This window comes from Psittacula echo (genome assembly GCF_963264785.1).
Source record: "Psittacula echo genome assembly, chromosome: 9".
NCBI lineage: Eukaryota > Metazoa > Chordata > Aves > Psittaciformes > Psittacidae > Psittacula > Psittacula echo.
In genome coordinates, this window is record NC_137745.1 from 21,436,725 (window position 1) to 21,450,726 (window position 14,002).

At 55.4% G+C, this 14,002-nt stretch overlaps 1 protein-coding gene across 1 annotated transcript; it reads right to left on the reverse strand.

The window, feature by feature from the left end:
* Window positions 1–2,696: 2,696 nt before the first annotated feature.
* MCM2 (minichromosome maintenance complex component 2) lies at window positions 2,697–13,424 on the reverse strand (the record flags this gene model as incomplete). The annotated part of the gene is made up of 16 exons (XM_080625173.1): window positions 2,697–2,963; window positions 3,837–3,992; window positions 4,647–4,829; window positions 6,084–6,326; window positions 6,425–6,537; window positions 6,745–6,871; window positions 7,125–7,375; window positions 7,471–7,564; window positions 8,546–8,737; window positions 8,900–9,034; window positions 9,649–9,856; window positions 10,148–10,367; window positions 11,330–11,593; window positions 12,228–12,403; window positions 12,882–13,069; window positions 13,419–13,424. 16 exons carry the CDS (start codon window positions 13,422–13,424, stop codon window positions 2,853–2,855), a joined length of 2,667 nt encoding a protein of 888 aa, XP_080481299.1. The 3' UTR covers window positions 2,697–2,852.
* Between the last annotated feature and the right edge of the window lie 578 nt (window positions 13,425–14,002).

Sequence of the window (14,002 nt, forward strand, 5' to 3'; positions counted from 1 at the left end):
TGTGTGTTTGTGTATGCTCTGTACTGGGCTGAGGTCACACAGTTTCTTATGAGGCACAGAGATCTACCCTGTTCCCTCAGGAACACAACATGTTCCTATCAAACTGGATCACGAGCTGGCTCATCGTGCCCTTTTCAGATCAAGATGCTCTTCCAAGCCAGTCTCACCCAGCATTTGCTGCAATCCCCAGGTGAGAATGACCGCTATAAGGACCCTGCCTAAAGGAGCACCCTCATCCTTCTCCATCCGAGCCCAGGCACGTTGCATGAGAGCATGGCTTGGCTCATGGTCTGCAGGGCCCTGCAGTGAAACCCTTGCTGCCTTCAGCTGGAGCATGACCCTGGCCAGGCAGTGTTCAAAGCAGCACGTTTGCACCCCTTGTCCAGAGCAGACACCTGATGCTGTCAATGGCCAACGCTTGCTCCAGGGAGCCTGGGAAGCTCAGTGGCCCTGAGAGGAGGAACATGCCTTCAGCCTGGCATCACACTGCGCTGCGTGGCTGGTGCCAGCGTTAGCAAGGGCGCAGCTGCAAGAATTCATTGCTCTGTGGGATGCTGGCAATGGTGAGGCAGGAGAGAGCAACTGCCTCTGCAGGGGGCTTGGGAGGAGCAGGGAGTGGTGACAAACAAGGGACTCCAACAACAGCATCACTGTGGCCACTGCTGGCACCGTGTGCCCAGTGAGGTGGGACCAAGTGCGAGTAGGTTGTAGGTGACCTGCAGCAGGACAAAGAGCTGGGTGATTCAGGAGTCCCACTCCATCCCTCTGTGTTTGCAGTGATATGCTTGGCCACGTATTCAACTCTGTGTGGGTCACTACTGGCATAGCAGAAGCATCACAAGGTTGCAAGCGTTTAGGAAGCATTTTGTATTTCTCCACTGTGACACAAAGCCTCTTTCTCCTCCCACACCCAACATCCATCCCCAGCGCACACCAGTTCAGTTTCAGTGACAAGCTTGTTTCATCCCTTGTTCTGCAATCTCAGGGGCAGCACTTGCTCCATCAATGTACATGGGGTCCCACAGAGCTGGGCACTGCTTACAACTGCTGGCAGTCGCTGTCCCCAAGGATGGCCTCTGGCACCAGGACATGAGGTGCTCCCATCTGTGCCCCTCAGGTCTCATAGTGTGGCTTCAGGCGCAGCAGCTCTGCCATCCCCAAGCACAGGGGCAAAGGGCTGGCTCAGGCAGGAAGGGCACGACACGAGTGTCTCTATGGGCTGTGCGCAGAAAGCCCTGGTAGACACAGACCCAGTGGGAAGGGAGAAAAGCAGCCAAAACAGTTAAACAAACACTCAGGAGGGAGCTGGCAGCAGAAGGCAGCACGCGGAGCAGGGTTCAGGCTGAGTCATGCGCTCAGCCCCCAGCAGGGCTCAGCACCACAAGCTCCCCAGTAACACCAGCCTGGAAGGATGCACAGGCACGCACATCACCGTGACGAACCCCATGCTGGGACAGCAGGGACACGGCTGCTTGGCCAGCACTGCAGCAGGCAGCTCACAATGCACTCGAGCCCAGGAGGCTGGAGATGCCCAATGGCCCCATTGAGTCCAGCCAGGAAAAGCACATTCACTGCAGACCTCAGTTGTGTCTGGGAGAGGCTTCTCCCAGGCTGGAATCCAAGCAGCAGCCAAGAGATCAAGACTGTCCAACAGTGGGAAAGGGAGGTGGGAGATACGCACTGTGAGGAGACAGTCTCAAGGTGATACAGACAAGGTGATACAGGGGAGTCCCATAGAGATGACAGGGAAGGAGCCACTGCATGCTGGCCCTTGGTGGCAAAGGCACCATCCATGACACTGCCCTGTGGACCACCATGTCCCGGTACCTATCCAGAAGATGTGCAATAGCTGAGACCAACACTGAGACAACACTCCTAAACCTGAAGAACAAACATGGGATGTGTCTGTACTCAAACTCAACCCCGCAAGCTGCTAAGCAGCTGCTCCAGCATCCAGGTTCCTCACTTACGCTCTTCCTTCCCCCCATAGGTGCTGGAGTTCCCAAAAGAGGAGGAAACACAAAAAGTATTGGAAAACAAATGTATTCAAAACACACGCAGTAAGGAAGTTGCATGAGAACACTGAGCCCATCCTACCCCACCTGAACAGCTCCAGCTCAGGGCTCCTTCACTGCCCCTTCCCTAAAGCAATACCAGGGGTACTTCACCCTCAAAAAACAGGGGTGGTGGTGGTTGATTTAGGTGCCAGCACTCCGATCCGGCTGTAAAGTCACATTTGCACAGAGATAACACCCAGTAAGGCAGAGGAAGCCCCTTCCTAAGGCTTCTGGATCCTACCCAGCATGTACTGAAGGAGCTTTCATTGCCTGTATAGAAAACAAGCACAAGGTCAGCCCATGAGGGCACCTGGGGAAACGTCAAGTGTGAGGCACAAAGACCCGGAGCCAAGAGGCTGGCTGCTTCCCGCGGTTGAAAGCAGTCCCAGTTATCACCCAGCAGCCTGTGCAGTCACCAGAGACGGTGCTTCCAATCCAGGGGGGTGGACAAGGCAGACAAATGCTTTCTGAATGCTCCCACTTGGTCCCTCCTGCAGATGAGCCCATAACAACCAGCAACAAATCAAGAGCAAACATGCCGTCTAGGTGGCCAGCAATCCTCTCCCTGGCGTGCTTAGCTACAAGGCAAAACATGAACCAAACTGCTAAACAGACTTGGCTGGGCATTTAACTACCTAATTCTGTTCTATTTACAAAGTCTTCAGCAGCTCAGCACTGCCTTAATCCACAAGGCATAAAGCAAGCAAGAGAACGTGCAGCTCAGCCCCTCTGGATCTCTGCAGCATCCCTGGGAGGGCTGCAGGAGGGAGGTCTCGGGTGGACTCGGTGCCAGGCTCAGAACTGCTGGACAATGAGCTTCCGCTTCACATCCCGGCTGAACCTGTTCATCCGGAACACTTCACTGTCAAAGAAAGCTGCGAGGTTGTGGATGTTGATCTGCCGAGCCTGGGGAGGACGAGGAGGGAAAGGAGAGGGGAATGGTTATGAAAACTGAAAAGCAGGAACCATGTGGTTTTCCATAGCAGAGGACACAAAACCTGAGAGTCAGCAACCTCGGCGCTGCTCAGCAGGAGCCAGAGCTGCACGGAGACAGCAGGTCAGGAGGAAGGAGCATTGGCAGAGCTGAGCTGGGCAGAGAGGATGCTGGCTCAGCACCTGCCTGCTCTCCACTCGTCCTTTAACTTCCACTAGAGCCAGAATGGAGCTGCTATCCCAGAGCCCACAGCACCTCATCCGGTGGCAGAGTTTTGCTGGAGACCTCTGACTGGGGGTGTCCCAGCAGCAGCCCCGAGCTGTGCCTCTGGCAGTTGTTACTCCTCACACTTGATGCAAGGAGCAGAGAAGCAGCAATCCGGGAATCAAACAGTGCTTTAGTGCCAAGCAAGGGCAATGCTGCACAGATAGGCCAGGTGAGGAGCAGAGCCCTTGGACAAGGATGAGGATGCACTGGGGAGGGTGATCCCTCAGGAGGGATTGAGGAAGTTCATACAAACAAGAGATTTCCCTGCTTCTTCAAATGCAGGTGCCAGGGAATTGATGTTCTCATTCTCCTGCAAAGCACCAGCCGTACTGCAGGATTTACCACTCCAACCCCAAAGCTTTATGGGGGTGCAGAAGAACAGAGGGGGAAGGATATGGTGCTTCCAGACAAGAAAGGAGCAGAGACAGATGAGACAGTCCTGACTCTGGGTCAAACTGATTAACACCAGTGTGTCTCTGCTATCAGAGAAGTTACAAGCCTGAGGACACCTCTGGTTCTGAGCCTGCAGGCAGAGAGCAGGAACCAGCCTGAGCAGGCTTGCTTTGAGAAGCCCTTACCTTATCCACCAGGTCCTTCTCTGGGACTTCTATGGTGTCTTGCTGGGCCCCGTATCGGTTTCTCTGGTACATCACCTGCTCTGCGACCAGCTGCTTCAGGATGAAGAGCAGCAGCTCGTTGTTGTCTTTCTTGAATGACAGGTACCGGGAGAAGGTCTGGGAGGGAAGATGAGATGAGCCAAGGAGGTCAGGACCCGAGTGATGCACTGCAGTTCCCGTGTCCACACCAGCCTCCCGACAGCGAATGCAATGACACCGCTGTCCCCTGCGCCCTTGGTGTCTCTTAAGGGACATTGGCTTTGCCAAGCTGCCACCTGCACGTGCAGCAGCAGCCTTGTGACAGCCACGACAGCGCTGGCTGCTCCTACACCCATCTGAATCCTCCAGCCCACACTGCCCTGTGCCTCCCCAGCAACTGTGCAGCCAAAGGCGAGGCCACGAGTGGTCCAGACTGAGGGCAGACACTTGCAGTGGATAAATGCCAGGCTGTGGCCAGCCAAGAGCTGTTTAGAGCCAGTCCCTGCCATGCAAAGAAAGGGCAGACACTGTGCACTGAACTACTGCGAGTGCTGCCCGGGGGTCAACTGTCCCCTGAGGAGCCCTGGAAACAACGAGGAGAGACTGTCTGCCCAGCTCCATCACCTGGCAGCAGTGGGAGTCTGTGCCAAAACAGGGAACAAGAACAGAGACAGGGCAGTGCTTTTGACACAGGGGCTCGGAGTCTCTTTATCAGCCCCACAGAACCAGTGCCCCACCACTAAGGCCAGGGGCCTGCAGTGGAACCCATGGGGCTGAGGGGCCAGCGCTCACCTTGCGCATGCTGCGCATGACGCTGAACTTCTGCGTGTCGATGAAGCTCTCCAGCATCACCCGGATGGCCATGTTCACGTCATCTTCCACCACATAGTCCCGCAGGTGCATGCGGGCGTGAGCCTCGGCCATGCGGATCATGGACTCGATGTGACGCACCGTGATGGGGATGCTGCCTGTTGCCTGAGGGGAGAGTTAAAGGAGGAGTTAAAACATCTACTCTGCTCTCGTGAGACCTCACTTGAAGCATTGTGTGCAGTTCTGGTGTCCTCAACATAAAAAGGACATGGAGCTGTTGGAACAAGTCCAGAGGAGGCCACGAGGATGATCAGGGGACTGGAGCAGCTCCTGTATGGAGACAGGCCGAGAAAGTTGGGGCTGTTCAGCCTGGAGAAGAGAAGGCTGCGTGGAGACCTCAGAGCAGCCTTCCAGTATCTGAAGGGGGCTACAAGGATGCTGGGGAGGGACTCTTCATTAGGGACTGTAGTGACAGGACAAGGGGTAACGGGTTCAAACTGAAACAGGGGAAGTTTAGATTGGATCTAAGGAAGAAATTCTTTACTGTGAGGGTGGTGAGGCACTGGAATGGGTTGCCCAGGGAGGTTGTGAATGCTCCATCCTTGGCGGTGTTCAAGGCCAGGTTGGACAGAGCTTTGGGTGGCATGGTTTAGTGTGGGGTGTCCCTGCCCATGGCAGGGGGGTTGGAACTGGATGATCTTAAAGTCCTTTCCAACCCTGACTGTTCTATGATTCTATGGGGCTACAAAGGTGGCCCTGGACCTCGGAGCACTGTCTCAGCTCAAGGAGGCTCTGCCACCTGCTGGCACGTTCTGCAGTGGCACAGGCTCTCCCATCCACATTTTAGTCTAAGGGATGCTACATGGGTCCATCTTTGCCGTTGTTTAGTGCCTTTCCAGGAGCAGCAACTCCGTTTCCTCCAGTGACTTTTAGGAGTTGTTGAAGAAACAAAAATCCCATTAAAAGTAAAGATAGATTTCCCAAGTTCCAAATATCCCCCTCTGACCTCAACAAATTCCTCTGCAAGAGCATGAAATGAGCCCAAGAGATCCCAGAGACAAAAGAGAAGGGTACATAGAGAACGCTCTCTATAATGTACCAGGAACACATGGGGCTGGGTGCATGCAAACGCCTCCCGTAGGCCTGCCAGACTGGGTGACAGCAAGGACATCGCCACGGCAGACAGGAGTACATGTGTCCAGTCCATCACTCCGCAGATCACCAACAGGCACGGCTCTGCAGTCAGATGAAGCATCATCTGTTCAGCACGCGCTGCAGGATCCGCCTGTCTCTGCCAAAACCGGCACAGGCTTTTGTGATGGGAATGGCAAGAGTGTGACAGCACATGCGGGAGCAGCCTCGGGCTGATTTGCAGTCCAGGCACACTCTTCTTTTCCCTCCTCTCCTCAGTCTTCTCACCATAGACTCCTTCCTGAGGTCACTGTACATCTGGGCCACCTTGTCCTGGTCCATCTGGTTGAGCTTGGGGTGGACCTTCTCTTTGGCATAGACAATGTATTTCCTCAGGACCTCCTGGGGAATGGGTTCAACCCCGTACGTGTTGGGAAGATTGACCTCAGCGGCGTCCCCATTCACTCCCTCCTTGTTACCTGGGTGGTGCTTGATATGGCTGCCAACAACGAACCGGGCAAGCATTTCATCCTGCAAGAGAGCAGTGGACACGCAGACACTGAAGCAAACCTGCAGCTGAGCACCCCACCAGGAGCACCGCAAGCTCCGACTGACAGCACAGCCTGTACCTGCACAGGGTCCACCGTGTCCCTCACCACACACAGGATGTCAAAGCGGGAGACGATGGGCTCAGTCAGGTCCACGTTCTCTGAGAAAGTCAATGATGGGTCGTATCGCCCACCTGGGACACAGAGACAGCCAGAGTCACACACAGGCTCCAAGGATGAAGCTCTGAAGCAAGCACAGACCCCCAGCACTTTACTAGAGACTGCTTGCTCTATATCTGCCCCAGCCTGGAGGAACCAGGCAGAGGGAGGTGAAGCAGTGCCACAGTTGTCATGGCTGATGCTGGAAGCCTGAGATGGTCCCGAGGTCTCTGAGCACTTACCAATGGGATTGGCAGCAGCAATAACGGTGCAGCGGGCTTGCAAGGACGTGACAATGCCTGCTTTGGAGATGGAAATGCTTTGCTGCTCCATGGCTTCGTGGATGCTGGTCCTATCCTGATCGTTCATCTATGAGAAAGCAAGAATGACTTAAACTGAATCGATGTCTACACTCCATTGCCCAATAGACCAGAGGGAATCAGCTCCTGATGCTCTGGAAAGGTACCAAACTGCCCTATAGAACAGAGAGAGCCTAAGCAAACTGAAGGAACCGTGGTCAGCTGAGGGATGGCACCATGAGTGACAGTGTCTCCTCACAGCAGAGGTTACAATGGGTCCCTCCGCACCTCATCCTGCCCACGGAGATGAAGCTGGGCCTCACCTTGTCGAACTCATCGATGAGGCAGACACCTCTGTCAGCCAGCACGAGGGCTCCTGCCTCCAAAGTCCACTCCTTGCTGACCGGGTGCCTCTGGACATAGGCTGTGAGACCCACAGCAGAAGCGCCCTGGCCAGTGGTGAAGATGGCTCTGCTGGACACCTTCTCGATGTACTTCAGGAACTGGGATTTGGCTGTACCGGGGTCTCCACACAGGAGCACGTTGATGTCACCACGGACTTTGTGCTTGCCGCCTGCAAGAGCAATGGCAGAGACAACGCTGGCAGCTGAGTGCAGGGCTTGATAGCGCTGAACACCGCAAAGCTGAAGGGACATGAGCGACCCTCACCTGGGTTTTTGGGTTCTCCACCGAAGAGAGCTAAAGCCAGGCCCCTCTTGATATCTTCATGCCCGTAAATAGATGGGGCAATGCTGGCAAAGATCTGAAAGGAAAAGCAGAGGAGTTGTGCAGGGAATACCACTTCCCGTCCGGACAGCATTTGGCATGAACATCCGCAAGGTGCTGTATCTACCCTTATGATACTGCTGTCTCCAAAAAGTCTTGTATTAGCCAAGGTGAGGGGTCTCTTTCAAAGGTAAACACCCACCCAGAGCCCCCTAAAAGTGCTTCACCATACTGGTGCTGTTGGGGCACAGCAGACTGTGCAGTCTGGTCCTGGCACCACCTCTGCACACAAAGCCCACCACAGTGGCTGTTATCAGCTACTGCAGGGCTGGAGACCTTGATCTGAGACTCACCCACTGCACGTGACAGTAGTTGAAGGCGCTCTGCCGCAAGAGAATTGTCATCATAGTCAGATATTATACACAACTGGCTTATTTCTCAAGGGTATTCTGATAACGGCCTGATGCTGGGGAGTACAGACCTCAAAACAGTCTTGACTCAACTGATGCTTCTCCACCCATTGGGGACAGCAGTCAAAACAACACCAGCATGACCAAGGCAAGAGGGAAATCCCCCATCACAGAGCTTAAACCTGACCCAAGCGAGGCTGAAAGTGCCCCAGTCTTTGTTCTTTCAAGTACTGGATTTGGGTCTTAGCATGCAGAAAGCAGCAAAGCTGAGATCTCTACCACAGCTTAAGCTAAGTAGTAACATCCCCTTAAGAGGATTGGAGCCGCAAGCACTGGCCCCTCGGAACACTTCCCCCTCTTTACTTTCAAGGTATGGGGAGAGAAAACAATGATGAGATGAGAGCAGTGTCTGAGCGCCTCTCACCCATCTTCCATCCCTGTTGTGACATGGAACGCTTGGAGAAGGAAGGGCAGAAACTGAACACTTGACCCCAAAAGTACATGGAATGTTTCTTATTTACTTCCCTCCTATAACCCACTCTCATCAACAGCTACAAATGACCACGCAGAAGGAACTGGGCTGGCAGGGATGCCCGAGGCTGACCCACCTTCTCCCCGATCTGCTCATCCTTGGACAGCCCCACGATCATTTTCACATCCTCATCGGTCAGCTCTCCGGTTGCCAGCTTGTTGTCCTTCTTGGCAATGTGATTGGCCAGGATCACGGTGGCAAACACTGGGAACCCGTTGGCAGTATTCAAGGAGCCATCGTAGTTGTTGTGGTAGATCCCTGTCAGCTCCTGGGAACCAGGAGATGGTGCGTCAGTGCCTCCTCAATACAAAACCAGCCCCCTCTCCATTTCAAGACACCAGTGTCATAAGTAGCTGCCCAAATGCACGTGAGGACGATCCCTCCCCACAGATGATGCCGTTACCTGTGCTCACCCCATCCTGGTACTCACAATCTCATCCCCTGGCTTGCAGCTGTCCACCAGGTCGGCGAGGAGGATGGCATCCTTGGCGCGGGGCAGCCTGCCCGCAGCCACCTTGCCCGGGCTCTCCTGGATCTTGATGCGCTGGTAGTTCTGATAGACCGTCTGCACCGACAGAGAAAGGCTGCTCAGCCGGGCCGGGAGGCAGTGAGGAAGATGCTCTTCAAAGCACCCCACCAATGAAGCTCCATTTAAACACTGGTTAGGAAACACTGGGGCATGGGAGGATGGAGGCTGGGAGGAGCAATTCCAGGGTGTGAGAGACAGCAGTGGGGACAGGAAAGGGCTTTGCCACGGCTCGCTGCTGTGTTTCAGCCTCCACACAAACACTGGACCAGTTCCTGTGGGAGGATGCTCCACTTGGGATGAAGCAAAGAATTAAAGTCAGAAGCTCCACCTCAATGATTTTGCTGCTGTCCTCTCGTTTCCTGAGCTGGCAGATCAGGAAATACTGACAGCTTGGGAAGGAGGAGAGCTGGACAGGCTGTATCTGCAGTTCTGCAGTCTGGATGGGTAACTGTACCACGGAGGTGATTGTGGCAAGAGAATCAGCCCAAACACTTACAAAGGGGCAGAAAACTACTTCTGGCTGCTCAGTTGGGCAGATTCAGCTCAAAAGCTCCAACAGACAACATCCACCTTCACAAACCCCTGGGGACAGGCAGTGGAGCAGCCTGGCAGGACAGACACAGCCCCATCCACACAAGCACATCTCTTACCTCTTCCATGTTGATTTCAAAGGGGCCAAGGGACTGACACTCTGGACAGGATCCGGGTTTCACCTCCTGGTTCTGGGACTGGAAGAAGGGTCCCAGGATGAAGCTGCACTTGCTGCAGTTGTATTTGACCATGCTGAGCTGAGGCAGGACCCCCGTGCAACTTGTCACTACCCCGCTGGTCCGGATCAACTGATTCAGGTGCAGTTGCCTGTGGAAAAGCAGAGAGATGCTGGGTGCCTGCGGGACACAGGAGGCAGAATTCCCTACAGGAATACTCTTGCTACAAGGCACAACTCCTAAAGGCTCGGTAAGAAACCAAGTATCAGTAAGAGCCTTCTACCAAGGTTTGTGTTTTACCTTGGGGACACAAAGTTCATCCTTAACATGACTTTTTTTCCTGCAATAAGCTCATCCCATTGGATTTATGCAGAGGTTTAGCAGATGAGAACTCCTGAGCACCCCAAGCCTGCTGCAGGCCCCAAGCAGCAGTACTGCTCACCTGAGCGACCGCAGCTCTTCCACCAGTGGGAGGTGGGAGATGCGGACATGGATCTCCCGGGCAATGCGGTCGTACTTGGGGTACATGGCCAGCACCACTTCCCTGGCTGCTTCATCGAAGATCTTCAGCATCTCTGCTGGGGCCTCGGGCAGGAAGTAGGCGAGGACGTGCTCCTGGGCTGCCAGGTCCTCGTAGTTCACCACCAGACTCTCTCTGTTCTCTGAAGAAGAAACATGGAGTGAGTTGTATATGGAAGGAGTTATATCTCCAACCTGCTCATTCCTTGAGGAGTCTGCAGGAGACAGCCAGAACAAAGAGCCTGCATCCTGTACCCTGCCTGCACCTTCCCCCCAGAACTGCTAGATCTGAAAATGGGTAGAAAACCCTTCTTGATTCATTTCTCTGACAAATCCCTCAGCAGCACCAGTTTGTGACTGTTCCTTCCCACTTCAGCAGATACCTCCCAAGGCTCAATGCTCCTCAGACTCTAAAGCCTCAGCCCAACACACAACTCTCCCACAAGCTTCCAGGAAACAGAAGTTAATAGGAGAGACATTACATGGGCTGAATTGCTGGCAAAGAGCCTGCTGTGCGCTCCTAGAAAGGGACAAGACAAAAGCCTTTTATTTCCCAGCTGTGCAACACTGACCCTGATCCATTGCTTGAGCTTCTGCCTTTATATAAAGAGGAAATACGCACATCAGCAGTTCCAGGAGCTGCTCTAGATGTGACAGGCTCTGCTTTATAAATGTATCAGTGCCAGTGACTGCTGCTTCTGGCAGTGCCTACTCAGAAGGCAGGGCTGTAACACTGACACGGTCCATTTGTGTCCCCTCACTGGATATTCCAGTTTGCTCTGTGAGAAAGCACAGACAGTGAGCAATTGTTGTCTCTGTCGAATCTCCAACTTGCAGGCCATTGTCTGCTGCCCCACATATTCCCCTGCTCATTCTATGATCTGAATATTGATGAGCAGCAGATGACAGGGGCCTTTGAATTAGCCAGAATCAAAGACGATGCTGCACATGTTCCCATTACTTATCTATCTCCATCAGCATCAGAGTTTCTCCAAGTGCTGACTCAATGTCTGCGGCAAACAGGGCAGGCAGAAACCCATCCATGGGCTGGATCACTGCAAGGTGAGTGCCATAGAGAGCAGAGCCTCTCCTCTCCCAGCCCTACCTTTGCACATGTCGCTGATCCTCTCCTTGAAGACGTTGTGCCCGCGGTCATCCACGTGGGTCTTCAGGAAGTTCTTGAAGCGGTGGTAGATCTCGAGCCGGGGAGCTGCCATGGACACCCACTCCCTCACCGAGTGCCCCTTCATGTCCTCCAGGTTCTCAATGCTCTCGATCATGTCCTCATCCTCCTCTTCCACGCCGTCCGCAGCGCGCTCCGCCAGGCGCCTCTTGCGCGAGGGACGGTCTTCATCTTCATCGTCGCTATCTGAGGGTGGGAGGGAAAGCTGTCAACGGGATTCCCATTCCTGCCCTTTGGATTGGTCTCAGTTGGATTTCACGGGCTGCGGAAACCAAGAGGTCAGAGCCTGGAATACACACCAAGAACCACCCCAGGGCCCAGCCTAATTCCAGTTTTACATCTTCCACAGCAGAGCTAAAGACTTTATGGGGGTGAATAGGATTCATATGCAACAGCACACTCATGTCCGTTAGTGCACTGAGGGATGAAGGCGCCAAGGAATGGGCTTCCAAGTGCATCGACGGTCCTCCCATCCATCCCACAAACGTCTCTACAGGAACACCAACAAACTTGACAGCATACAGGTGGTAGGTTCCCAAACCTACACATACACATACACCTACACATACAGGCCCAGCATCCTGAGTTTTGCTTCAGCAGTGAACACATAACCAGAACGCACCAAATATGCTCCTAGGAATCCCAAACCAAAGCGACCACGCAGTGCGGAGTCCACAGCCAGAGGCTTCACCACCCCAAGCACACTGGAACTTTAGAGACCTCCCTGCTAACCCCTGGGGGTGAGTCCAGCTCCCCATAGGGGCTGCCTGCAGCTCCCCACACACAAGCATCCCGCTCAGCGCAGCTCATCCCCACCTACCGTAGAGCAGCCCCCTCCTCATGCGGCCCATGCCCTGCTCCAGCTCCCGGTCTCGCTGCCTCATGACCCGCTCGGCAGCTTCCCGCTGGCTGGCCGTGAGCTCCTCCACCTCCTCATCGTCCAGGGCCAGGCCCTCTGCTTCGTAGACGTCCAGCTCGGGGATGGGGCGGTAATCCCTGGTGCACACACACAGCATAGGGTCAGGACACAGCCAGGACACATCCTGCCCCTCCCTGGCTACTGCTGGAGGGATGTCAGGACAATTGCTCTGCAGCAACAGCCTTTAACCTGCCAGAGGGGAAGACTGAGATGAGCTCTTAGGCAGAAGCTGTGGCTGCCCCATCCCTGGCAGTGTTCAAGGCCAGGTTGGACACAGGGGCTTGGAGCAAGCTGCTCTAGTGGAAGGTGTCCCTGCCCGTGGCATTGGATGAGCTTTAAGGTCCCTTCAACCCAAACCATTCTATGATTTTATGATCACGATAACACTTTGTCCAGCTGCTCTTCAACCCCTCACCCCAGCCATCAGCACAGCAGAGGGATCCCCCCTTGTCTGAGGGCCCCCCATGTCATTGCTGCATTGACATCCCGTTAGCAAACCCCATCCCCAGATCCCACCCTCCCAACCCCGAAGCTGACCCCCACAGGTCTCCTTACCTTTCCATCCCCTCCCCGATGAGCTCTTCCCCTTCTTCCTCCTCTTCGGGGAGCCCCTCGGTCCCCAGGAGTCCTTCGGACTCATCCTCGAAGGGGGGCAGGTCCCGGCCGGGGCTGGAAGTGAAGGCATCGCCGCGGCGGGAGCTGCGCACGGGGCTGGTAACCGCTGCCTGCGACTCGGAGGAGTCCTGCAACGACACGGAGGGTCAGGGGGAGGACCGGGGAACCGGAGCGTCCAGGCGCGGTGGCATGGACCACCGAAGGGGAAGAGATTAAAACCCTCATTCCCCCGTGCAGAGTGCAGGGAACCCGTCCTCCAAGCCCCGAGACGGACGGGAAGGGCTCCGATTCCCCCGGCCCGGCTGTCGCTCCCGTGCGGGGCATGGGGGAAACGTTCCTCTGCACTTCGGGTATCCTCATTCACCCCCTCCCCAGATCCCCTCTGGACCCAACAGGACCGTGACCGCAGTGGGGGGGGAACCGGGGCCTCCACCCTGCGGCTTAACGGGGACGTGGCGTCCCGTCCCGTCCGCTCACCGCCATGGCCGCCGCGTCTTCCTGCCCAGCTGAATTCCGCGCGAAAACGGACCCACGTGGTCAGCGAAAGCGCGCGAAACCTCATGAATAATTAATCACCCTGCGGCCAGCCCCGCGCGTGAATGTGGATGAGGAGGGGGCGGGCCTGGAGGAATGGGCAAATCTGGGCAAAGTGGGGTAAATTCGGGCATTTCCCTCTGCTCTGCTCCTGTCCAGCATTGATCCCGGTGGGAATCCGCGCGTCCATGTCCCCACGGCTGCCCCAGCAGCTACACTCAAGCCCCAGAGCCGCGGGACACCCGCTTGGAGCAGCTCCCCTGGGGCTCACACTCCCGCTGCAGCGGTGGGAAGGGGTCCGGGTGTCCGGGGATCAGCGGGAGCTGCCCCCGTCCCGCAGGCGGACGTTCGGGCACCAGCACCTTTAAGACGCGGCGCGCCCGCCCCTCAGGTCCCGCCTCCCGCGGCTTCCCATTGGCTGACGCCGCTATTTCTCTGGGCCTCTTTAACCGCGCGTCCCCCGCTTAGGGCCTGGATTGGCCCCATCGTCGCCTCCTTCAGGGATCCTCTCTCAATAGGCGCTGCCC